The 25,569-nt window shown below is 46.5% G+C and overlaps 2 protein-coding genes across 9 annotated transcripts in view; one reads left to right on the top strand and one right to left on the bottom strand.

The window, feature by feature from the left end:
* The window catches only part of patj (PATJ crumbs cell polarity complex component), an 88,468-nt gene extending 71,177 nt beyond the window's left edge, over positions 1 to 17,291 (bottom strand). Inside the window, exons 1-12 of one of the 8 annotated variants that reach the window (XM_040039941.1) lie at positions 17,122 to 17,291; positions 15,294 to 15,357; positions 15,029 to 15,207; positions 11,694 to 11,897; positions 11,385 to 11,524; positions 10,717 to 10,897; positions 5,324 to 5,452; positions 4,813 to 5,073; positions 4,528 to 4,630; positions 4,161 to 4,249; positions 3,040 to 3,169; positions 1,086 to 1,211 (exon numbers count right to left, since the gene is read on the bottom strand). In XM_040039941.1, the coding sequence (XP_039895875.1) occupies positions 1,086 to 1,211; positions 3,040 to 3,169; positions 4,161 to 4,249; positions 4,528 to 4,630; positions 4,813 to 5,073; positions 5,324 to 5,452; positions 10,717 to 10,897; positions 11,385 to 11,524; positions 11,694 to 11,897; positions 15,029 to 15,207; positions 15,294 to 15,315 (1,564 nt within the window). In that variant the 5' untranslated portion in view covers positions 15,316 to 15,357; positions 17,122 to 17,291. The other 7 variants (XM_040039937.1, XM_040039939.1, XM_040039942.1 and 4 more) reach the window with 7 other exon arrangements.
* Positions 17,292 to 17,545: 254 nt separating this feature from the next.
* On the top strand, positions 17,546 to 24,868 carry tm2d1 (TM2 domain containing 1). The gene is made up of 7 exons (XM_040039943.1): positions 17,546 to 17,748; positions 19,046 to 19,119; positions 19,454 to 19,562; positions 19,668 to 19,759; positions 21,810 to 21,883; positions 24,298 to 24,427; positions 24,637 to 24,868. The coding sequence occupies exons 1-6, from the start codon at positions 17,579 to 17,581 to the stop codon at positions 24,406 to 24,408; spliced, it is 630 nt and encodes a 209-aa protein (XP_039895877.1). The 5' UTR covers positions 17,546 to 17,578; the 3' UTR covers positions 24,409 to 24,427; positions 24,637 to 24,868.
* The last annotated feature ends 701 nt before the right edge of the window (positions 24,869 to 25,569 follow it).

Raw genomic sequence — 25,569 nt, 5'->3', positions numbered from 1 at the left:
GCCGTGAGAGGCCTGCATCACACATCTTTAGAGGCTTTCAGAGAGAAGGCTTTTAACTGCCTGATCAGCATCATTAAACACACTTACCTCTTATTTATTCATAATAAATATCAAGTATTAAAGACGTCATCTGTCTGCGATAATGAAGAAAGAAGCTGATCTGAGGTTTTCAGTTACACAGATAACAATTCCAACACAATCCTGTTTTTTTACAGTGTTTCAGTGACTTTGCCTGAAGCAGAAGTAGACTCTAAACACACCTGTATGCTGTGCTTAGAGTTTAAAGAAACATGGACTGATGCCTGCATCTGTGTACGAGAGAAGGAGAAGAACAGCAGTGGGCTTTCTTGTGACACCACAGAGGAGGAGGAACTTGTGGATGACGTACGTGGGCAGCTGACGATGAATGAACCTTTATTTATAAGAGTGTGATCCAAAGAGGAGGATAGCGGCCAGAGAAAAATCAGAGAAATCTAGACTTCCTGTAACTCCTGAAACGAGAATCTGTTATCAGGTTTAAGATAGCAGGTGTGGTTTGGAGGGAGGAAGTGTTCCCGTCGGCTGCTACGGGCGTATATTTCTCGAGGTAGGCGCTATATAGCAGGAGATGAAGCTTTGTCCGAGTGTGCACCATCAGAACCTTTCACACGCAGGTCTCAGATTTGAGCAGATAATAAGTCCATGCTGAGGCGCCTCGGTTCAGATCGAACTGAACCACACTGCCATTCCTTTCTGGATCTTTGATCCACCCAAAGCCACGGAACATGCAAACAGACGTGAAGTGTTAATAAAATCAATCTCCACCTGGAGGAAGGTGATGATGACGTAGGTCTGTCAGGCAAAGGTCGTCTAACATTAAATCTGTTTTTCTGCACTTTCACCTCCATCATTCCTTTCTTCAGCTTTCATTATCAATTTCTTGCACTTTCATCAAGAAACCCCTAGGGTCTTCAAGCCCCCCGGTCTTTTTGGGTCTTTAGTCCTGACAGACCTGAGACATTTGTCCCTGAAGACCACATAGATCTGCTGCTTCATGATTGAATGACAAGCACAACCGTGTGTGTGTGTGTGTGTGTGTGTCTCACCCCTGTTTAGCTGTGCTGAGTTTAGGTCTGTTGATTCCTGCTTCATCATCGTGGATCCAAACCCAGACAAGTGAGCTTTGACCTCCGATGACCTCCTGAGAGAAACTCGAGAAGGCTCTCTCTCCACTTACACACACACACACACACACACACACACACACACACACACACGAAGTAAGAATTTGTTATTTTAGGACAAAGATGTGACTGATGTCACTGATAAACATGAGATTTTAGGAGCACTGACAGCACTGAGCTGGTACCAGCGTGGCTGAGAGAGGCCTCAATAAGGACTGTGGATCAGGTTTGGGGGTGGGTGTCTATTGACGGCACAGAAGCATCAACCAATCACAGAACTGAAGCTGAGGCCCCAGCAGTGAGTCAGTCCCCATAGATCCCCATGTTTAAACATCACAGCACAAATAAACATGTTTACAGCATGATAAAAAAACTGTTTGATCATTGTGGATAATTTAAGGTTTAAGGTCGTGGCCTCTCTGATAGGTGGATGGAGTAAATGAATAAATCCATCCATCCATCCATCCATCCATCCATTTGCTTCCACTTATCCTTTTCAGGGTCGCGGGGGGTGCCGGAGCCTATCCCAACTGTCATAGGGCAAGAGGCGGGGTACACCCTGGACAGATCACCAGTCTGTCAAAGGGCTAACACATAGAGACAGACAACCATTCGCGCTCACATTCACTCGCGCATTCACACCTATGGGCAATTTGGATTAATCAATTAACTTATCCCTACAAGCTGCATGTCTTTGGACAGTGGGAGGAAGCCGGAGTACCCGGAGGGAACCCATGCAAACATGGGGAGAACATGCAAACTCCACACAGAAAGACCCCGGCCGGATGGTGGAATTGAACTCAGGACCTTCTTGCTGTGCAGCAACAGTGCTAACCACCGTGCTGCCCCTAAATGAATAAATGTGCCGTTTAATAGAATTTTGTATTTATCTGAAAGTCTTTCAGAGTTTTGTTGTCTGTAATTTATTCATAGAATCTCTGTGGGATGCTGACAGTGGTCCTGTAAGTCCATCTATCTAAACACAGAGCAGATCACCCAGGAGCCCTCAGCTCACTCTGACCTTTGACCTCCTGACTGATGAGTATTTATTTAAGCTCACTTTCCCGTCTGACTCTCTTCATAACTCAGAGCAGATAAGAGAGCCATAGAAACAACCAGATTATAACAAGTTAAAACCTGAGCCGATTTCCTCCTCTGTGCTTCCTCGGTAATGAAATGAAAAGACGTCTGGAGGAGATAAGAGCCTCGCACTCCTCCTCTTTTTTAAAAATCACCTGCTTCTCTCCGACCTGGAGGCTGACCAGTGCGGGCCGCCGGCCGACCGCAAGACAAAAAAATGACCCAGAAGCGGGCAAATTAATCTCTGTGGACGGCGTGAAGGACAAATCGCAGCCTCCTGCAGCAGAGTTTGGGGAAATTACACCGAGTTGTAAACAAATTTGTCATCTTAATCTGGGTGAGAGGATAGAGGCATAGGAGGGAGGAAGAAAAGCTGCGATAAGTTTAGCACAGAGTTAACTTCTCCCGCTGGAGCACATTACTGTTTCAGCACCATGCAGTCAGAGCTGTGTCCAGCCCCGCACACATCCCGGTGACGTCAAAAGTCAGTTTATCGTTCTCACAGAAGCGTACTCGGGCTTCATTTTCCGCCTCCTCGTTGTGTGCAGAGTCAGCGTGATCTGCAGGCCGGTGTCTAACGGGACGCTGTCGCCGGCTCTGTGCACAGTCAAGGTGCTCATTTAAGGACTCTGTGGGTCCCCTGACCTACACCCTCCCACAGAATCAGACAACCACTGTGACGCACACAGACTTAACCAGAGTGCGGTCAAAGTACTGACGCCATCATTTAATCGCACAGGACAGTACTCAGGAAACACAGACTGGCAGACAAAACTGGATTAAAACATTTATCTACCTTTATCCAACGATCTCTCCAGAGCTCTGGCTTTCTTCCTGACCAGAGTGAGAATGACAGTCTGACCCGTCTGCTTCATCACCTCCTGAACCTCCTGGTTGGTCAGACCGTGCAGACTGACGCCGTCCAGCTGTGACAGACAGACAGAGGAGGAGAAAGAACAAGATAACATGAGTGCAACCGACCAAACCGAAGCCGATCCAGACCACATTCAAGAATCAGCTGAAATGATGGGGAACCAGGGACGTGGCAGACGGCTCAAACAATGAAAGATTTTTGATTTTTATTAGCCTGAATGTGCCTCAGTTTTTCTGCAGAAGCCTCTAGAACCACTTTCCTCAGAGGAGCTGTGCAACTTCAACAATTACAACCTTTTATAGCATCACATAACTAATCAATAACCAGCCACCATATGCGGCATGGCAGGAAACTTATCCGGCAAACATTTACTCAAGGTCATGTTTTACTTTGGCTCACGCTTCATCCGTGCAAGAATCCATCCTCCCTGAAGCCCAAACAAGAAGGAGCTCATTCCTGCTGCTCGTATCCTCAGCTTCATTCTTTCCGTGTGGATGCGGCGCTCACAGCCGTGGATGAGTGCACGAATGTAGACCACCCAGTAAATCAACAGCTTCACCTATACACCCAGCATTCATCTCCACAACATCACCATCACTGCTGACACCACCAGTCTGTCATTCTCCTCCCCCACTTCCCCTCATTCTTCAACAAGACCCAGTGACCCTTCAGTTTTCTATGTACTTACCAAAAACATTCATGTCTGACGAGAACAGACGCTCGTTGAGTGCTAAATCTAAGCACTCATCTTTTTCAAACTCTTCTTAGAACTAAGCGTGCAATCTAAATACTTAAACTCCCCGACCCACAGCAAGTTGGGAGTCACAAACAGAGACCACAAGCTGAGACCGCCACAAACTCTGTCTTTAAAGATCAAGAACAGAAATGGTTCAAAATCCAACACCTGCCCAACATGAATAACTGACTGCTGGCAAAGCAAACCAAGCGCTCACTGTGGTCAGAAACCCATCCTCCTGAAGCACCCCCACAGCACAGCAGAACACAAACCGGGTTCACTTATAATAAAACAGTAGCTTTCTTACAGCGATCAGTCGGTCTTGGACTTGGATGTTCCCACTCTGATCCGCTGCGCTGCCGGGAACCACGTGTTTGACAAACACACCGACTGCATCTGAATGGAGTGAGAGACAAACACAGAGAGAGAGAGAGTTAGTGCTATTACCTCACAGCAGGAAAGTCCTGGATTCAAATCCACCACAAATATTCACACACAAACAACTGAAAGAAGATTTCAGAGTAAAAGTAAAAGTTTGAAAGTTTCAGTTGGTCTAGACTTGGACTGAAGGCTGACGGTCAGAGAGCCTCATGTGACAGAGCTCCGTGTGATGTCACAGAGCTCCATGTGATGTGTGGCGTCCTTCTGGGACAACACAGTGGTTTATCTCTCACCTTGGCTGGTCAGAGGGTTGTAGCCGACGATGGAGATGCCAAGGCTCTGTCCTTCCATCTTGGAGAGAGTAACCTCATGGATCTCGTATCCTTCCAGATTGGGCTGAAACCAAACACACACACACACACACACACACACACACACACACACACACACACACACACACACACACACACACACACACACACACACACACACACACACACACACACACACACAGTGAGCTTACATGTTTTGGCTCAGAGTCACCATGTGCTTGTAAGTTCTGATCCGTATGAACTCACCGCCTTGCTGAAACGCCGCTGGGGCGGGTTCTGGGGAGGCAGCTCGGGGGTTTGGGGTGGTAAAGAGGAAACGGGGGCAGAGACAGGAGGTGGTGGGGGAGGAGGTGCTGCTGCTTGTTGACCTTGGGGGTCTCTGGCGATGAGCATGTTCACGCGGCTCCCGCACCCCTGCAGCACCTGGACTACCTGGTCGCTGGTGAGGCCGCTGGTAGGTGTTGCCCCGATTCGAAGGATGTGGTCACCTGTGCGGAGGCGCCCATCCTGATTGGTGGAGAGCACACAGATGAGATCAACACCAGTATTCGGTCTACTCTGGGGTAAAACTGGCCGTAAACATAAGCTTTAGCGCTTTGACATTTCTCGCCGTTGGGGTTTAACGCTCATGAGAGCACGCAGTGTGATTACACACAGACCCCCAGAACATGAGGCTGAAGACCAGCTCTGAGCTTTAACAATCTCAGTGATTCTCTTCACACAGACGTATTTCTTATATTTTAAAGTCTAAACTCACCCTGTCGGCCACACCGTTTCGTATCAGCGTCCTGACCACCACTCCGGACGTCTTCCCGCCCACGATGCCGAAACCAAGACCAGATCCATCATTGACCAGCTCGATCTCCTCCACGTGGTCCCACTGATCCTGCAGCACAGACACGGGGTTACTGAGCGGATCACAGAAAGTTCAGCGAGATCCTCAGAACCAGAACCAGTCAGCAGACAAAGCTAAAGCATCAATATACACGAGTCCTGCTTTAAACTTTATTTAACTGGAAGCTCTAGTGTATCAAAGCTTCTTTTACAAACAAATCAAAAAGACCAGATCAAATTAATAATCAGTGAAAAAAAGAGAATGTTTTTACTGTGTTTACTTTCTACTCAAACTACATTTATAAATAAAGATCATTGTTTTAGACTGTGCACATTTTTCTTCCGCCCTCTTTGAACTGCAGGTTTTACTTTGCCATCACAAGACTTTTCCACTGGTTCCAGATCTAGAAGTGGTTCCCCGCCCTGCCAGAATAAACACTGGTGTTGACGTGCACAGCAGCATTTTGTCAGTGACAGACTGACTCTGTGGCAATGTGGGTGGATCCCGTCGGGCACAGAGGATCCACATCACACGCTGATGTTAACATTTATGTGTTCTGCCTAAAGAGAGGAGATCCATATTTCTGTTCAAGTTTAATGTTACAGTAAAAAGAAAACCATGTTCTCATTGCAGCTTGTTGATCAAAGTTATATCATGAGTGCTGTGCTCCTCCAGCTCGTCCACACCAAACGTCTACGGTTCATCTTTTGCTCGTCGTCCATCAGCTGGTAGTTTTTCAGGAATTTCAGTGACAGCTGAAAATAAAACTGCAGCCCTGAGTTAACAGATGTCATTCTTCTGAAGCTGCAGTGCGGACAGAGCGATTTCACCCGATCAGCCCTCTCAAAGCTGCAGCTGCATCTTTTAAAAGCAGCTCCGTGAGTTTATCTTCATGTTTCTCAGTCTGCAGCCAAGCCGCCGCCTGGTTATCTGTCCCAAGGTGAAAGGTCATTAGAGTGAAGCAGGTAATTACCAGCTGAGAGCACTTCCTCCTGCCTGATAGCAGCTACTGATCAATGAGAGGCTGCAGAGGCTGCTGCTAACACGCACGGGCAGCATTTATGAAGTGGCTGCACTCTTATTACAGTTTCCATCTGATAGACGAGGCCTTCCTCAGTATAATGAAACCGACCTCCTCCTCCTCAGCTGGTCCCAGGACGCTGGAGATAAAGCTCGATGTGTTGGACGCTCTGTGTTCAGGAGACGATGTGGTTTTAATGAAGCTCTCCTATGTTCCTCACAGCATTCCTCCACCCTTAGACCTGTTTCTGCACCTTTTAGTTATAATGAGACATCCTGATGCTTTGAGGTACCTCAGTGTTTCAACCCCATCTGATGAGACGTGACAGCCGGCATCAGACTGAGCTTCTCAGGTTCCCACTGACAGTCAAACATCTCCATCCTTTCTGGACCCCTGATGCCGCCTCCTCCTGGGCACGGAGCAGGGTGTGGTAGAGTTAGTTTAATCCTGATGCAGAGGACCTGCTGCACACTCTGAGAGGAGCAGAAACACCTTCACTTTTACCTGAGAGCCTGACGGTTTCAGGGCCTCTGTGCTCACAGCAAACACTGATCTGATTTAAGCGTCTCTCTCATCTCTGCTGCACTCTGGCTGAAGTTAAGTGATAAATAAAAACTATTAAAAGCCTCCTCCTCACTCTGCTCTCACACGGTTACTGAGCTGAGTACAGGAGGACGTTAAAACGTGTGCGAACTCTGACATTTAAATAAGCCGAGAAGATTTCAGGAAGAAAAACGAGGTGTCGGACCGAGCGGGGCCGGACTGTTAATGCGAGGCGCGGAGCACAGGTTAGCCCGAGCTGTAATCACTCTGCTCCGCTCTATTGTCGGGTCATTATCACGCAGAATTACACTGTCCCCCTTGTTTGGTACCCTCCTCCTCCTCACGCTTTGCTGGATTCGAGCCATGCTGAGGGCCTCGGATGCCCGCTTTTGTTTTATTCATGTGCTGCTTCTATTGAGGTCACGTTTAATGGAGCTGTGGGCATAAAAACACAGCGCTGCACTGGGCTTTAAGGCCGTTCTCCTGGCCCGGCTAACCATCAGTTAGTGAGCTCTGCTGGGCAGCTTCAGGTGTCTCTGACCTGCCATCACAGGCGATGTGCTGCACTGGCGTCAAAACTCATTTCTGCTGGAATCCGTCCGCCACCGCCAGGAAATTCTGCACTATAAAGCCTGCCATAAAGAACGCCATAAATCAGCCAGTCACGCAGCTTTTACTGCTTCTGTCTATTTAGTGAGTATTATCCCACCATCGATTAGGACGCCGTGACGGCGAACGCACTCAGGAGTTCAGTGTTAATTTATGGCTGTGCTAAAACTGTTGAAAAGCAGAAAGCACAGGGATAAAAAAAAAAAAAAAATAACAGATTGTGCAGTTAAAGAAACCTGGAAGGGCCTTTAAGACTGGCCGAGCCTAACTTCAGCAGAAGTTACTCACAGGAAGTTGCTAAACTTCTCTGGGAACTCTCTGGGCTTCACCATCAAAAGAGAGAAAAACTGATCTGTGGAGCAGTGAGGCGTTGGCTGCCGGCAAAATACAACAATCACCATGACCCTCTGTCACATCCACACACCGGGTTTTGCTGGCAGGTGAGACTCGCACCTTAAGACCAGACCTGGGTGATCTCGTGGAAAACAACACAACTGCTCTCAGGTGCTAGTTATCCTGGTTTGTTCCCGAATGAATGAATCTGAGCCAGCTCTCACTTCATGTTTCTAATGCACAGCTGCTCCTCCGGCAACACAATAATCCCTGAACACACTCACTGATCATTATCGAAGCCACTCCTCTGTCCTGTGTCTAGCACAGATGGACAGATGAGGAGTTCTGATTCTGGACAAACGGATGACTCTTTCTATTCCTGCAGCTGAACCTATTCCAGGGAACTTTATGAGCTCTTCTGGCTCCAGGAGCAGATCAGTGCGTAGCTTTGAGCCTGAGCTAACGTTCAGTCTGCTGTACTGGAGCAGATCACACAGAGAAATCCTGACAGGCGAGGACACTGCAGCCAGAGGTGCTCTAGTGCAGCGGTCCCCAACCTTTTTTGCACCACAGACCAGTTTATGCCCGACAATATTTTCACGGACCGGCCTTTAAGGTGTCGCAGATAAATAAAACAAAATAAAACTAGTACTGGTACCGAAAAAAAGAAGATTTATTCATAACACACGTGAAAAGACCCAGGAAAACCGAGTTAACGATAAAAACGATAACAAAATAACGCTGAAAACCGATAAAAACCCTGAAAGCCATACATTTCACACCTGAGCCTCAACTCTCGCGGCCCGGTACCAAATGACTCACGGACCGGTACCGGTCCGAGGCCCGGGGGTTGGGGACCGCTGCTCTAATGGACCCTAACTTCTTACAGATGGCAGACTGAGAACAACCTGAAAGGGTCATGTGATGACCCCAGATCACCCAGGTACCTGCAGGTGCTGATCTGAGGCCAATTAGCTGAACATCCTAGAAAATGAATATAAAGTCTGAACAGCAACGCCTCCGCTATAGGAAGCCAGCAGTTTGAACCCCTAACCCCTGCCCCCCCCCAGTCTTCAGGAGAAGATGCAGTAAGTCGAGGGCACCTGAAGCTCCAGGTAAACGTGTGAGCTGCTCCATCACATGACTGTGACGAAGACCTTTAAAAGACAATAAATAACAAATGAGATGTTTCTGACACTCAGACACAAAGTGCGAGGAGCCGCGAGCTTCACCCATGAAATAAATCCATCTGCAAGTGCAACATCACCTACAGTTTGATCTCTGACCTTTTATCATGGTCCAGAGAGTAAAAAGGCAGGCATTCATAGCTGCGTCATCATCTCATTTTTCTCTGGCCCCTCCCTCCCACCTCACTGCCAATCTTCACCTCCCGTCATGTCGACATTCATCGATCGCGCCTCCACTCAGACTTAAACACATATTGTCAGGAGCGAAGCTGCAGGTGGAGCACTAACTTGATTTCCTTTCAGCTTTAAGGTCAAAAAATCAACCGAGTCAAAGTCAGCTTGCCACAGACAGGAAGTGTCACTCCGATCCACAGGCGTGGTCCCAAAGTGACCTCCAGTTATGAGTGACAGCTCGCTGTTTGTGCGCGCCTGTTTGTGTGTGTCTCTTTGTGTCTGTGTATGCGTGTTTCATATGGAGCGATAAAAATCAAACAAACGCTGACGTCTGGTTTTGTGTCGCCCTGATGTTGGAACATACTCTGAGTTCAGGTTTTTTAAAGCTGCTGACATCGTTTTGGAGTAAACTGTTGATTTCACGACTTGTTTTGGAGTTTGCTTCAAACAGCTGACAGTAAAGTTTTACTGTGTGCGCAGTTCCATCTGTGCTCATTTTACTGGATCTTATTTAAAGCGCACACCTGGATCAGAAATGCCGTCCCTTCCAGGTTTGTGGTCTCAGCATTCTGTCTGTATTGCTGCTCTGGATCGTTTACCCAGAGAGCTTCATGGAGCAGCTTTCAGACGTCAGGATGCGAGAAATGGCGAGTCTGCAGACTCGCACATGAACAGGAGGTGTTTATATTCCTGCAGACCACGAGGTCGCGCAGTTTGCTGGTGACTTTTCCAGCTTCCATACAACAGCTCAGCCTCTGTTCTGGAGTTACACAAACAACAGGAACTCCTCTTTACACTGATGACAACATCAGGCTCCATTTAAACTCTGCGCACACCTGATATGATAAAAAATACATCCAAGCTTTGAAAGTCGCAGGTGGTATAATTATAATCCATATATCAATACATTTTTTGTCTCCTTTAGCTCAGTGTGAGAGTCTTTCCTGTCATCATTCACTCTCGTGTTATTTTCTCCTGTTAATTATTAAAAGCTTCCAAACAAGTCTGACCCTGGACGAGTGCAGAAGCGAGACATGAGTTTTCCATCCTGACGTAGTTTGTGTTTAAATGAGAAACTCCTTTGATGTGCGAGCCCATCCTGCTCCCTGTGAGGGAACGAAAATGCAGACGCCAATCCGTCCAATTGGTGCATCCCTATTTTCTGAAGCATTTAAACATCATGGGAAAATCCTTGAGTTGTCGTCAGGAGTCAGCTATAGTTTACGATAATTCGACTGAAGTCATTTCTACAGAGCATTAGATCTGCGTGTCCACAAATAAATCAGAGTACGGGAAACAACAATGTCTGCATTTGTGATTTGGTCTGTGCTGCTCACAATCAGCCAAAACATGAAAACCACCTCTGTAACATCGTCAGAGCCCCAGACACAGAACGTCAGAAGTCCAGTCTCTTTTAAATCTTTGAATAAATGCCACAGTTTCCTTACCGGGTTGATTGGTGTTGTGGGCGGCAACGATGCGTCAGGTGGGCGGCCTCTGGCCACCACCAGCTCCACCGTCTCTCCAGGCTGCTGCAGGAGGGAGAGCGCCTGCTGCTGGCTGATGCCCGGCTCCAGAGGACTGCCGTTTATCACTAGGATCTGGTCCCGCTCCTGCAGACGCCCATCCCTGCAGACACAGCACCCCATCCGTTGGAGCGGTGCATACTTACTTTAAAGGCAAACTTCACTGCCTTTGCCTTTAAAGTCTGCACCCAATCACTTCTAACTACCAAAACATGTCAGCCACACATGATGGTCACATGACATCATCTGAGCAATGCTGGCAGGCTCATGTTGGACAGCCAGACGCTGTGTCAGGTAACACCAGCTGATTCAGCCACACATCACACACATGTAAATTTAATGTTTCAAACATTTTTTCTATTAATTTTCGTCATGTTTGTCGTACACAGGCCGACTCCGATCACACAAAACCAGATGAAAGCTCCCCCTGCTGTATGATGGGAATAACAGGAAGTGGAATGGCACATAGCAGTTCTGCTCCAATATTTTCAAAATAAAAGTTTAACATGACGCTTTATTGCTGCATTAATGGGTGTAGCGTGGTGTGGTGACCTAACTGATAGGAACAAACTAAACACGCGTCACTGAACCTGTGAGCGATTCCTCCGGGCTGGACGTGTTTGATGAAGACGCCGCGGCTACTGCTTCCTGTTGGATTCAGACCGACCACACTGAAGCCCAGACCGCCAGTCAGAGGACGAGTCAATCTGACCACGTCAGTGGGACGTCCCTGCACGCAAGTGTGTGCGTGCACACACACACACACAAACACACACACACACAATTACCCGCATGCATGCACACACAACCAGAGACACAGACACACAATCAGTTGAGCGGTTTGATATCATGTTGAGTTCATTTGTGACATTGTGTGTGAGCGTCTTGGCTCCACCCACCTTGGCAGCATCAAGAATCCACTTCTGGAGGTCAGGTGTGGGCGGAGTCTGACGTTTGGGCGGAAACGAGCCATTGGTGAGGATGGAGGTGGTCGCGGACAGCGTGGGTGGGGCCGGGCCACCGACTGGATCGACGCTCATGATCAGTTGACCTTTTTTGGAGAAACTGAAATCGCTGCTGGTGTTGGGAGGCATGGCGCTCAGCTACAGGGAGAGGAGAGATTAATCAATACATCAGATCTTCCAATCATAGCTGAGTGCTGATAGAGAAGTGAGAGACTTTTCTGTCCTGTCAAAGACGTCGCACGTCCTGCGAGTCCACAGAGACTGAAGGCACAGGTTACTGCACAGTGATCATTCTAGATTATATCACCTGATTATTTTCACTATCAGAGTAAAAATTTAATCTCTAACAGGGCCGCCACATTTCCAAAGCTCAAACCATAGAAAATAAAATCAAATTTCATCAGAGCTACAAGACAGGTCGCCATCGTCACATCTGAGGCGAGAACATCCTCACATATTTGTAGAGTCAGACTTGCTGAAATGTACATATATGAGGTTTGGTACACGCGTGTAGCATCCCAAGAAATACACAAACATCCTTTTGAAGCCCCAACCTAAACCTGTCACCCTAAACCCTTCAAGAGGTGCAGAATTTAAGACGCAACTTTGGTGCATTTTTTCCCATTTTTAGATCCATACGATGACATAAGCGCGTTTGATCCAAAGACCTGACGGATGCTAAACTGCAAAGATGCTGAAGAAGTTGTTAAAACTCAAACGTTTCTAGTGCTGCTCCAGATGTCACAGGTTTGAGTCCAGACCTGGAGACATCCCAGAGCGGGCGCCCCGATTGTCACTGCTAACGGCTTTACTTGTTTTCATCAGCAACGGCACGCTGGTCTCACTGTACGTGAGGACTGGATGCTGTCACAAATAACTAACTACTGGTTTTTGTTTCGATCAGTAGTCTGAGAAGCCAGTCAGTTCTACTGACAATAAAAACCAGGTTTTTTCTTTTGGCCTCTGATAAATACTTTTTTTTTTTTTAAGCAGAGATTAGAAATAAATAAATAAATAAAAACTTGTATTCATCAAACTTAAACAGGCTTCTGTTAATGCAGTGAGCCTGCACAAGTGCAGGAAAACCCTGAACAGCTTCAATCTGTGGCCCAATTAATACATCCGTTCTGCAAATGAGCCAATCAGCTAATGTCAGACTGACGCATGTCAAGTCTGAACTAAACACCTGCTGCTTTCCTGTTTGTCTCAGGTGTGAACAGAAGTGACATCAGGGATCGTGCTGGACACAGATGTCCAGCGTTTAGACTCAAACACATGAGTGTGAACCAGGCTCCGCTGACTGACTGTGTGCGCGGGCATAAAGAAACCGTCCACATACTTTTGAACTTTGGCCACAAACTTCACTGTGATGAAGAGGCAGACTGGGAGAGAGATGGGAGGCGCCCTTATGTGCAAGGACGCAGAAAAAAAAGAAAAAAAAGAAAAAGACGCGGCGAGGCCGGGGGTAAGTGGGGAGGAGAGAGGAAAAAACTAAAATCAATAGATTCCTCTGCAGGCGCTCTCTCTGAACAGGTAATGTATTAATGACCTTTACACTCACATTGTGGAAACTTATCAGTCTGCGGCTTATTTAGACCGGGCTGACGGAGCAGGATCCCGAGCCATTTCATCAATACCACCTCGACAAGGCCGTTACTCAAACCGAGACACCAGATATTAAAGCCTGATAGATCTGCAGCACGCTGGGGAGGGAGGGCCAGAAATAAAGGGAGAAGTCCCCGCTTCATATACCCTCCGCCGGCTTCCATCGGTGCATTCATAGACTCGCTCTGACCTTCGCAGCACTTAGAATATGAAGCCCGCCGCGGGTTATTGCCATTATCTTAATTTGGCCTGCAGATTGTTTATTGTAAAGCTCACGTCAGCGCAGGCGCGAGCTGAATACAGATGGCGATGCAGAGAGGATTCGACGGCCCGGGTCACAGCGGTGGGCGGGAGGCAGCACAGGACTGATACCCATAGGCTGTCAACACCTGGGCGGGGCTACACTTGTCAGATCTGATGGGAAACACTCACACAGATAGATGGAGAACATGTGATGAGAAACACCCACTGAAGTAAACCTAACTGAAAGCTTTTTGTTCCATTTCTGAAGTTTTACTTGAACTCAGGTTCTTTTCTGGTTTAATCAGGACCGTTCATGTGTTTCTGGACACCTTCTGCTCATCTCCAGCTCTATAGCAGCTCTCAGGACCGATTTATCTCGCAGTGCATCATCTGCCTGACATACCTGACTGAAAAATTCGGGGAGTCTGCTCACTCATTAAGAGGTGACTTTTCAATCACAGTATAGCCCCGCCCTTGTCTACTTCCTGCTCCTGCTGTGACTCTGACAGCACCAAAATCTCCAAAATGACCTCATGTTTGATTCAGTCAGCCCTGAAATTCATCATGGACTGATTCTTATATAGTGCTTTTTTTGTACAACCCGAGAAGTCGCCCCCTGCTGGACATGAGAATGTCCATGTGGCGGCGGTGTGGTCCCTGGCTCAGCTGCAGGGGAGGCGCAGCGAGCTCAAGTGGGTGGTGCCTGGGGAGGCCACAGGTGGTGGCGACTGGACTAATCACAGTCTCTTCTTTTTATAGTGAGAGGCCAGTGCATGCGTGCCGAGACCAACTCTGAGCTGTGTGGCTGTACATGTGAAACTTGGCAATAAAAGCTGAACTGTGAGCACAAACATTGTGTGTGTTTTGGGTCTGTCTTACAGTCTGCTTTTCAGACTGAAACCAGTCAAAACATACATTTAAAAAATAGGCTATGATTTAAAAAATAAAATGGCGATCACAGTAGATGATAGTTAGTCATAAAAAAAAAAAAAAACTGTACAAATGAAAAACCTGTATGTTCGTGTTTGCAGCCCTGTGTCAGACTCAGTGGAGTAAAGGCATGAAGACAAACAAAGTGTGTCGCTGCAGCTAGCTCCCTGTTGCTAGCTAACCTCTTTTTTCTTCTTGTTGCGAGGTTGTTTCTTTCATACAGTGCACAGCTTCCATATCACGAGAAAGGAGGTGAGGGAAACATGGTTGTGGATAAAAACAAAATTCTTGTGAATGAAATATTCCATAAACTAGCTGTTAATATAAAACGTCATCATTTAAAGCTCTTTTGTTTTGTGTGAACTCCTTCACCTGAGCTATGGCTCCTGCAGTCCAGGTGAAGTACCGGTAAGCCTTAAACATCTGTGCCAGGATCAGAGTGATCCTATCCACTCTATTTTGCATGACGGAGCATGCTCAGTGAGGCTCACCTGGCTGCGGAGCTGCTTGATCGAGTGTTGAAGGGTCAGGATGTGGTTAAAGAGCGGGCTCTGCAGCGTCTCCCGCAGGTTTCCCAGGGTATCGCTGTGGGTCCACTCCTCCCGCTGCACCAGTTTGGCCTGCAGACGCTCCAGAGCTGCCAGCACCTGCTGACGCTCCGTCGAGGACACTGAGGACAGAAACAGCTTGTGAAGCGTGGTCTCGGATAAACGCGAATCATTGGATGGTTTCTCTTGAGTTATAGTCAGGACTTACCTGTCGGGACATTTTCAAACATCTCTGCTGTGCTCTCGCCGTCCTCTGTTCTGGAGGACCTAACCTAAACCAGGAAGAACCGAGAACAACTTTATTTCCTTCAGCTCTGGACCAAGTCTGATAAACACCTACTAAAATACGAGCAGGTTTCGAGATACTTGTGGTCTGACACCTCACAGCACGACTCATACTGACCGCTCTTTCTGTCATCAACAACACTGCATGAAGTCACAGGAAAACATGCAGGTCAGCACCCGTGCACTGTCTGTCTCAGGTGAGTCACACTCACCTTTTCTCCCACCAAAATCGGCCAAAATATGACCCAATACAGAACACCAAAAACATAATATCAGAAACACCATCAAACACCTTGCTCATTTCTTTCTGCTTATCCAAATCAGGGTCACAGGGGGTGGAGCCTATCCCAGCTGCCATAGGGCAACATGCGGGTACAGCTGGCCAGATTGTCCAGGGCAAACACAGAGAGACAACCAACTGGTATTAATGAGCCTAACCTAACCTTAACTAACCGTAACTAACCCCATCAACCTCAAAAAGACAAAAACCAAAGTGATGCTGAAAATCCCTGAAAACGATAAAGTAAAGATGGTAAAGATAACAAACTACGAACTCCAAACACAAAAGGCAAATACCACAAACAGCAAATACTACAAACTGAAGTACCACAAAAACCAGCCCTGAGTGAAGAAAATACTACACAGAGCAGATTTATGAAACAGGCCTGTAAACACTGAAATTTGACACCAAACAGGAAAAAACAAGATGAAAACTATGACAGGGAACCGGAAACCGAGAACGTACCATCAACACCAAAACCGTCACGAGCACCGGAGAATCGTGTGACACAGCACCACACCCTGAACCTACCACCGACACCCCAGCAGGTGCCCGCAGTCACGTGACCGCAACTTTAACACAGTCCCTTTGAGTCACCATGGTAACGGTAGCCCTGACCTAACGGTGTTTACTGGTTTCCATTTCGCAAAGTGACGTTTCTGACCTTACCTGCGCGTTCTCGCCCTGCCGTGCACTGTGCCCTCCGAGCCACCGTACTTTTCACCATTCTACTTTCTAAAAACTTGTACCTAATACCTAAGGAGTTACTACACACCTTCTTTCACTGTGGTACTGAAAGCACTCAGGTACTTCCCACCTGTGGCTAACACGGCCGTCCTCGGAGTGTCCAGGTGTGGCAGGTGAGCCTCGATATCAGCACGGAATATTTTCTCAGTCAGAGCCGAGCCGAGCTATTGTCTAGCTCTCTCTCTCACACACACACGGTCCACACACCCCCAACACCGAAACCAAACAGCATGACGCAGAGGGGGTCTGAGGCACTCACCTGTCAGCTCACCTGAGAAATCAGGAAGTGAAACTGAGCAGCGGAGTCGGAGGGGGAGGGGGCGGACAGACGGTATTTTCACCTGTACATATTTTAACCTGCATGTTTGGCCCTTGGTTCACCTCATAGCGTCACAGAGCGCGCGAGCAGGTGCGTCAAAGTTTACAACAGGTGAAAGCCGCACTTTAACCGCCTCTCTCTCTCACTCACACACACACACACACACACACACACAGGTACAAAGTCTGAGTTCCGATCAGGAGAATAAAGTAAAGAGTTAAAGGAGCTTCTCCTCCTCTTCTTTCTCCTCACCGAGAACTCCGCTCCGCTAGCCTTAGCCGCTAACTGCGGCAGAAACTGCGCTTCCGGTCCGCACTCTAACAGAGAAACAGTCCGCACACGAAGCGCCACTTTCCCCAGAAAAACACGTAGATTCTCAGAGTTTCAAACTGGTAAGAAACTCACATAAACTGGATCCAGTCTGCCACCAGCGTCACTTTAATGCCGCATTCATGGCTGTAGGAAATCTGATGTCTAAGGATGCAAAAGCATAATGTAAGGATCATTTTGTTTTCTTATCATTAGTTTAACTGTTTTTAATTCCGTATTCTGTTTAAAAGCACATTCATTATTTTAGCACAATAAGGAAGAGAAATTATTTCTACATCTGAGATAAAATATCCATACTAAAACGAGAAAATAACACACATGAAGCAGGTTGAAACTGTTTTACCTGCCAGCATTTTAAGCTTATTTAAAGAGCTGATTTTATAAAAAGAACAAGGGTTTTATATATATGTCTTATGGTTAAAAATGATTAGATTTGAAAACGATACAAATAAAACCAAAATAATAAATATAAATGGTTTGCCGAGCCTTCCTGGTCCTACATCGCTCTGAGTTCCCAGCATGCTGCAAGTCCATGAAGGTACCGCCCTGTCACGTGACTGAGGGAATCATGGCGTCCTCCCGGAGGCGGCTGCTGTATGTTCGCTCCGGGGCGCTCAGCCTCTTATTTTACTGCGTTTATTCGCACCTGCAGCTGGTCCTGAGCGAGGAGGCGGAGAACTGCCAGAACCTGAGACTCGGACAATATCCTTCCGTCCGTGTTTACAGCGCTTTAACGTCTCATTACCGGGGTCACAGGACGGCTAACGTTAGCCTAGCTTCTCTGTGACATTCAGATCAAAACGTTACATTTGGACGTTTTTTGGGGGTCCGTGGCTTAATGCGGGTTTCTCCTCTCATAGAATAGCACTGTGTGTTTGCATATTTGGGACCTGAAGGGTTTTTCAGTCTGATCGATATTTTCAGATCAGTGTGGTCAGATTAAAGTTTCAAAGGAAGACAAGCTTCCCGTTGTCTTTGCAGTTACGAACGGATATTTAACTTCAGTCTGAAGACCGAACAGTTCACTTGTGTCAGGAGAGCTCAGAGACCCGAATCAGGAGAATAAGTTTGTTTCATAAACACAGAATGTTTACTCAGTGCAGCACTCTGCTGTTTTCATCAGTCAGTCTACCTAATGATACGATATTATTGTGATTTTTAACCTTTGTGTCCTTCATCAGTGTCTGTTTTACCCAGTAAGATAAAGTTCAGTTATTGTCAACCAAGCCAAGGCTGTCACTAAAACCTGCCGTAAATGTTGCCATAAGATGAAGTTAGTCTGCAACTGAATGCAGTCCGTCTCTGATAATTCACCAAAGTTTATTACAAGTATGATTTGTGACAATTTGAAAATCATGCATCTGTTGCTGTCTCCATCCATAGACAGAAATTCACATTTAATTATCACATCTGCACTCAGCAGCCTTCCTGTGCTAGAGGATTATAACCAGGGTACAGCCCAGAGTCGATCTGTGCTCTGTGATAACTGATGGGAACACGATGGCAATCAATCTGCATTTATAAAGCAGTTATTTGCAAACCTTCAGCAGTCTCGGCGAGTGGCCGCAGTAAGACAGAGTGTTTGCAGAAATGTTGCTTTCCGTCAGATGACCTGTGATCATTGTGAGTGAACCACCTACGAACTGTGGGCACCTGCACAGTCAGCACAGGGTGAGAGAAAACAGCCGCACAGTCAGCACCAGGTACAGAGAAAACAGCTGTACAGTCGGCAAGAGGTTGCTGATTTAATTGTACATGTGAGGAAGCTAATGTTATCTCAGGATGGTGTGCATGAGATTGTTTGTAGGATTCCAGAGTATTTTCATTTATTTAATGAAGTATCGATATTTGGGGTCCTTGTATCCATACAGTATCTTGACACGATGCTGTATCGACTTCTTTTCCCCGCCCCTAAACCACGGCCTACGCCGTGTCACGTAAAAACAGGCTGCAGATGTTTTCCGACTGAAGTGTGTTTGCCTTCCTTTACTCTGCTCACGTATAAATGCAACGATCCAAAGATCGATGAATCCACTCAGGAGCCAGAGAACTGCAGGGACAAGACGGCGTGGGGTGAGTCTCACTTCAGATTAGATTTTTTTCTGTTTGTGGGCGGTGGCTTAAAAAACAGACAGACTCTAAAACTGAAGATGTTGCAGAGCTGCTCTTCTGCAGGCTTCCACAGGTCAGCCAATCAAGAGAAACTGTACTTTATTTTGGGGGCGGGGTATAAAGTGAGCAGAGTTTTTCAGACAGGATGAACTGAGGGGTTGCACTGAAGCTGGGATCAGGCAAAGAAGGATTATTATGAATCGTGAATCATGCGGAGCTGCTCAGTGGCACGAATACGATCATAACTGCATCTAAACAAGTGTGCGTGTGTGTGTGTGCTCGCGTGTGCACGCAGTGGAATGCCTCCCAGCTCCAAACATCAGCTGTCGGCTCTCCAACGGGACGGTGTTCAGGTTTAGCGGGGACGAGGTCGGCTTCAACAAATCAATCTCCTGCAGAAATGTGTGAGTATTCACAGTGCAAGCACAAACACACACACTCCTCTATAGATTTTGGTGTATGTGTGTGTGAGCTTCAGGTGGTTTGATGCTCTCTGTGTTTCCTGTCAGGAGTGGTTATTCCTACAAAGTGGCCGTGGCATTGTCTCTGTTTCTGGGCTGGCTCGGAGCAGATCGCTTCTACCTGGGATATCCTGCTCTGGGTACTCTCTCTCTCTCTCACACACACACACACACACACACACACACACACACACACACACACACACACACCAACACACAGACACCTGCAGCTTTTATTTTGATGCCTGTAGTTTGGGTGGCCAGCTCTCTCACTTCATCTAGTTTTAGTAAAGCAGGTGTGGATGGAGGTGTGTGTGGGGGTGCAGTCAGGTGACACCTGTCGCTGAGCAGGTGTACTGTCAGGCGTCAGTATTTGGACAGTGATTCCTCAGGTTCAGCCTTTAAGGTTTAATTTAAAGAATTGAATAAAAGGAAAAACCACCTTAGAGTCACGCTTTAGATTTACAGCTTTCTCATGTCTGCAGGTATTTATTAAAGTGAATACTATGTACTAGGGCTGGGCCATATCATACCGTTCACGGTAATACCGGTATAATGTTGGGCAACGATAAGAAAATGAAATATCGCGGTAGAATATGGGTAAAATGCGCATGTGTAGTGCCTTTGTTTTCATACGCACATGGCAGAAAAAGCTTGGCGGCAACGGAGAATGAGAAGGGGGAAAGCGGATCGTTGAATGAAACAGATGAACCAGAATTGGTTTGTAAAAATGTTGCAGCTTCAGTGGTGTGGAACTGGTTTAGCTTTCATCCGTCAGATACACAACAAAGCGCTACTTTTGGTAGAGCATGCTAGCGGGCCGTTGTTATTACCGTGTTTTTTGGAAAATACGGCACACTTAAAATCAATCCTTTGATTTTTCTGAAAATCGACAGTGCCCCTTATAATCCCGTGCGCCTTATGTATGAATTCTGGTTGTGTTTACTGACCTCGAAACGATTTTATGTGGTACACGGCACTCGAAAATCTGTCAAATTTTACGACTTTGCTAAGCTACGAAGCCGCACCGCTTGATGGATTGTCGGAGCTTTACGGCTATCGTAGGCAGGAGCCTCACGGAGTGATACGTACTGTGCTTCAACATAATATTACCGTATTGTGTGTGTAATACCTCTTTTTACGTTTTGTGGATATTATACATGGTTATGCTGAGGATATGTCGGCCAATTTCCACTGGAAATGCCTTTTGGTTAAACTGTCAGCAAGGAATTTACATTTGCACTGTTACATTTTTATATAACTTTAATGCACATAAATAACAGCTGCTTGTTTAAGCGAAAATACATTGATGGGTTGGTTTTTTTTGCACTAATAAAGTTGTGGAGTTGTAAAGTATTTTGTCTAGTGTCAATTATATCGTCAGTTATATCGTTATCGCAAATTTTCAAATGTATATTGTGATAAATATTTTTGGTCACATTGCCCTGCTCTACTATGTACTGTAACATTCAGACAATGATCTCAGACACTGACTCAGCGCAGGAAGACCAGATACAAGAGGAGGAGGAGTTTAGAAGTTTGAGAAAGCTCACGCAGACATGTTTTCATTGCGTTTCATCTGAGCAAAACCAACAGCAGAGCAGGAGGCTGCAGGCTGATGAGTCTCAGCTCCTTCATGTAAATAATGCGTCCTCACTCCTTTGCACTCTGAAGACTTTCTGGTGTAAAACTAGCAGCAGAGTCCCTGTGCCCCCACAGGACACTTCAACACACAGGCTTACGTACAGTGACAGCTGGAGGGTTTTTGCACCCGGCGTGTCCGGCGTCCTCAGGTGTGGCTTCACACCCCAACTGACCTCTGACACAAACTGTACAATAAAATCTGAATTAAAATTTAAAAAACTGTTTCAGCGGGCTGTGTTGCTGCTGCATGTGACCTGAGAAAGTCATGTGACCTGAGAGTTGCTGCGTCCTCCTGATTACAGACCTGGAATGTTTCGGCTGTTTAAACAGGAATGACATCCATTCACACAACACAAAATAAAACCCAGACGGACAGGAAAAGATTCAAACATGATCCAAAAACACAAAATAATCTTTAAAAAGAATTATCAGAAAACATCAAGTGTCCATTTAAAACAGACTAAATGTTTAAAACAAGTTTAAAACATGTTTCAGTCATGGGAATATTTTATATTTGTTATTTAATGAAAACTCTCTCTCTCTCAGGACTGTTGAAGTTCTGCACTGTTGGTTTCTGTGGGATTGGCACACTCATCGACTTCATATTGATCGCCATGCAGGTGAGTCATAAATCCTGCACCGGCACCAGCTAGCTGATCACCATTATCATCATCATCGTCATGGCTGAAAATGTCCCCTTTACGTTGAATCTGGTTGGTCTCATGTGTTTGTTTCCTGGGGTCAGAGGTCAGCAGGCTGAAGATCAAACTCACCCAAACTGTAGCAAAAGATCAGATGGATCGGAGCAGCGATTTAGAGCCCGCTGTCACTTCTTGTCTGTTGTTAACAGTGACGTCTGTGATGAAGCATTCCTCAGTTCCATTTCACTGTGTCTGTGTCTGTGTGGGGTGGTGGTGGGGGCCTTATGAATAAGCAGGCGGCAGCTTTCTGGGTATTATTTACGTCCATCCATTGGCGGCTCGGCGAGGCCCCTGTAATGAATGAATCTTCTGGAAGGTCCTAATGGACTCTGAGAGCACGGAGACAGATGGATGAAGCAGAAGGTGAAGGGACAGATCTCCCTGTCCTGCTGAACCGTTTTAGATAATATAGACTGGAAATCCATCGGGGGGGCTGAACGGGCTGTGGCTATTAACCCCGCCCACACCCAACTAAGACACAGGAAGAGCGAACGGCCCTTTAGGAGTTTTAGGCATTGGGAGGTATCATTACATTTGGTGGATGATAAAATATGCTGTTAGTAGAATTCAGTGATGATGAACGTCATTTAGCGCTTTAGCTGCTTCAAGCTGCTGCTAAAACATCCTGCTGGCTCCTGCTTACACCCCAGTCATCAAGAGGACAGAGGAAAGTATCCTCACCCTACAAGGATGTTTCGAAGCCACTGACTGGGACAGCCTTCTTTCTCCCTCTGACATTGACAAATAAGTCAACACGGTGACATCATACAACTCCTTCTGTGTTGACAACATTATCCCCTCAAAAACAATCTCCATCTAACTCAACAACAAACCCTGGATTACCAAGGAACTCAAGGAAATCTTTAATAAAATATTTTCTTCACTGGCTCTGCACTGGACAAATAGGAGGTCAATAGGGCCATAAAAACTGCTAAACTGAAGTATTAAAAACACAGTTGAAAACAAATTCACCACAGGGGACCTCCACTCAGCCTGGCAGGCCCTCAAAACCATGGCCTCTGTGAATACTGCGGTCACCACCCCCAGAACCATCCAGGTGGAGGGCAGCAACCCCTCCTTCCCTCCCTGACGACCTCAACACTTTCTACAGGTTTGAGACGGACAACATGGCCCAGCTTGAGGAGACCAGATCCTCACTCAAACCTGGCAGCTCTCCACTCACCTTCAGGACTGAGGACGTGATGAGAGCCCTAAGGAGGACCAGGGAGAGGAGCTCACCCGGCCCTGACAACATCGCAGTCGAGTTCTGAGGCACTGTGCAGGGCAACTAGGAAGTGTGTTCCGGACTCTATTTCTGAAATTCTCTGCCAACACAGAGGAGATTCTTAGGAGGTGCCACCAACGGCTATACCTCCTTAGGAAACTCAACTCCTTTGGAGTCAGCACACCCATCATGATGACTTTTTACTATGCCTTCCTGGAAAGCATCATGACCTTCTCCATCACCTGCTGGTTCCACTCCCTCAGCCTTCAGAACAAGAACAGACTGCAGCACACTGCATCAGTGTGCTCTAAAATCATTGGCCTGCCTGTCAGAACTCTGGCACAGGTTTTCAGCCAACAGGCCCTCAGACAGGCATCCAAAATCATCAACGACCCCTTCTTCACCCTGCATTTCAATGGCTCCCCTCTGGGCGACGCCTCCGCTGCATTTCCTGCAGGACTGAGACGAGGAGAGCCACCTTTGGTCCCCAAAGCCACTCTGCTTTTTAACTCCAGCCGATAAGACCATTTCCCACACCCATAAGAATAACCTACACTCTTCTTATGCTACAGACACTATTCACTTTTAGTCACTTACAGCTATTTATTCACCTTTCAGTCACTTTAATTTTAAGACTGTGTCATTTTAACACTGTATATTCTGTGTATTTATTATTATTTCACCCTTATTGCCTGTTCTTATTGTCCTTATCTTCAATGTTATGCTGCTCTGTTGTTTGTTAATTGCCCCTTGGGAATAAATAACATCTTCTGATTCTGATGTGACAGGTTTTCCAGACATTCTTCGAGCGTGGAAATGAAATTCCCTTTTATGTTTATCCTCACTGAATATGACAATGAGTAAAAACAGAAGAGGACCCAGAGTCAAACTCCAAACCTGATTCTGGCTGATGGAGGCTCAAACCATCCTCACAAACGCACAAATATTAATCTTGTCCTCCTGCTGAGCATCTTTGTTAAAGCGTCGGCCTTCAGCCGCTTTGAGCATGATCACCTCCACCTCTGCTTTAGAAGCTCACAGAAACAACAACTCCGCTTTCTGAAAACCTGGCTCTAATTTCCCTCCCTCTCTCTGGTTTCTCCTGCAGATCGTGGGTCCAGCGGATGGATCGAACTACATTGTGGATTATTACGGCGCCCGTCTGACCCGTTTGTCCATCACCAACGAGACTTTCAGGAAGCCACATCACTCTCTGTGAGCTCACCTGGACACCGCCTGTAAGTTTTTAGGTCTTAAACGTCAGTAAATGACTGATGTTCCGCAGTGTGTAGGGTTTCTGATGCTTCATTTAGTCAGCCGCCAAGGTTGATGGTTGGAAGATGAACTGTTCCCAAATCTTTGTTTTTATCTGATCAGTGTTGTCCCTGATCGGGGGGCTTCTATGAATGACCAAATATTAAAGGATATTTTCTCCCTCTCTGTTTAGGCATCTCCATCAGTGCAATAAATTCAGACCTGCTGTGAAGAAATCCCTCCTCATCTTCAGTCACAGTCTGTTTGAATCTATTCAATGGTCGCTCCGAGTCATCCTTAAAAAAACACTTAATTGCACTTTTGTTTTTTGGTGTGCTGACATGTTGCTCCACCCATTCCTGTCTCTAACTTATTCTGTTTGTCATGAAGACTTTGTAAATAAAGTTTCTTTTTGTTAATCTACACGCCAGCATCTCTGTTATTACTGTAGATGTATTTCAGGCCTGTTTGACAGTCACCAGCAGTCTGCCTTTAGTTTAAACCTACGTTTAAATCCATCTTCTTGTCAGGGGGTTAGAATCACCAGTTAACCTAACCACACAGAAACCCCGGCCAGGGGTGGAGGCAAACTCGGGAGCTTCTCCTGCTGTGAGGCAGCAGTGCTAACCACTGTGCCACCCACTGCTGGGAAAACTAAAAGGAAAACATATTTTCCTACTTTTCAGATAAGGGTGTGAAAACTTTTCTGAAGTCACAGAATTTCCAGCAGATTTCAAAGCTTCTCTTCCAACCTCGGCTACTTTAGTCACATTTGAGGTTTAATGTAAGCTTTTACTTCCTGTTTGTGGTTGAAGTTTACGGAGGTAATGATGCATTAAGACTTCTTAAAAACCAGACAGTGGAAAAACCTTCAAAATGAGCTGGATCTTTTTCCACTGCTGGGTTTTCCAGTTTTCAGGGCTCAAAGACACATTTCAGTGTCGCCACACAACGATATGGCCAAGAGCACAGACAGGAAATGATATCACACTACCATCAGTCTGGAAATGTTTGGACGGTGAAAAAAATGTGGTTAAAAGTCTAGTGACTCCTGCAACTGTACATGGTAACTGAAGCAATAAACAAACCTGTGCAATTACAGCAACTGTTAGAGAAAACGCAACGC

Source organism: Simochromis diagramma, unplaced genomic scaffold (assembly GCF_900408965.1).
Source record: "Simochromis diagramma unplaced genomic scaffold, fSimDia1.1 OVJJ01000026.1, whole genome shotgun sequence".
NCBI classification, from domain to species: Eukaryota; Metazoa; Chordata; class Actinopteri; order Cichliformes; family Cichlidae; genus Simochromis; species Simochromis diagramma.
Note: the sequence above shows the minus strand (reverse complement) of the source record. Positions and strands in the feature narration are given on the sequence as shown.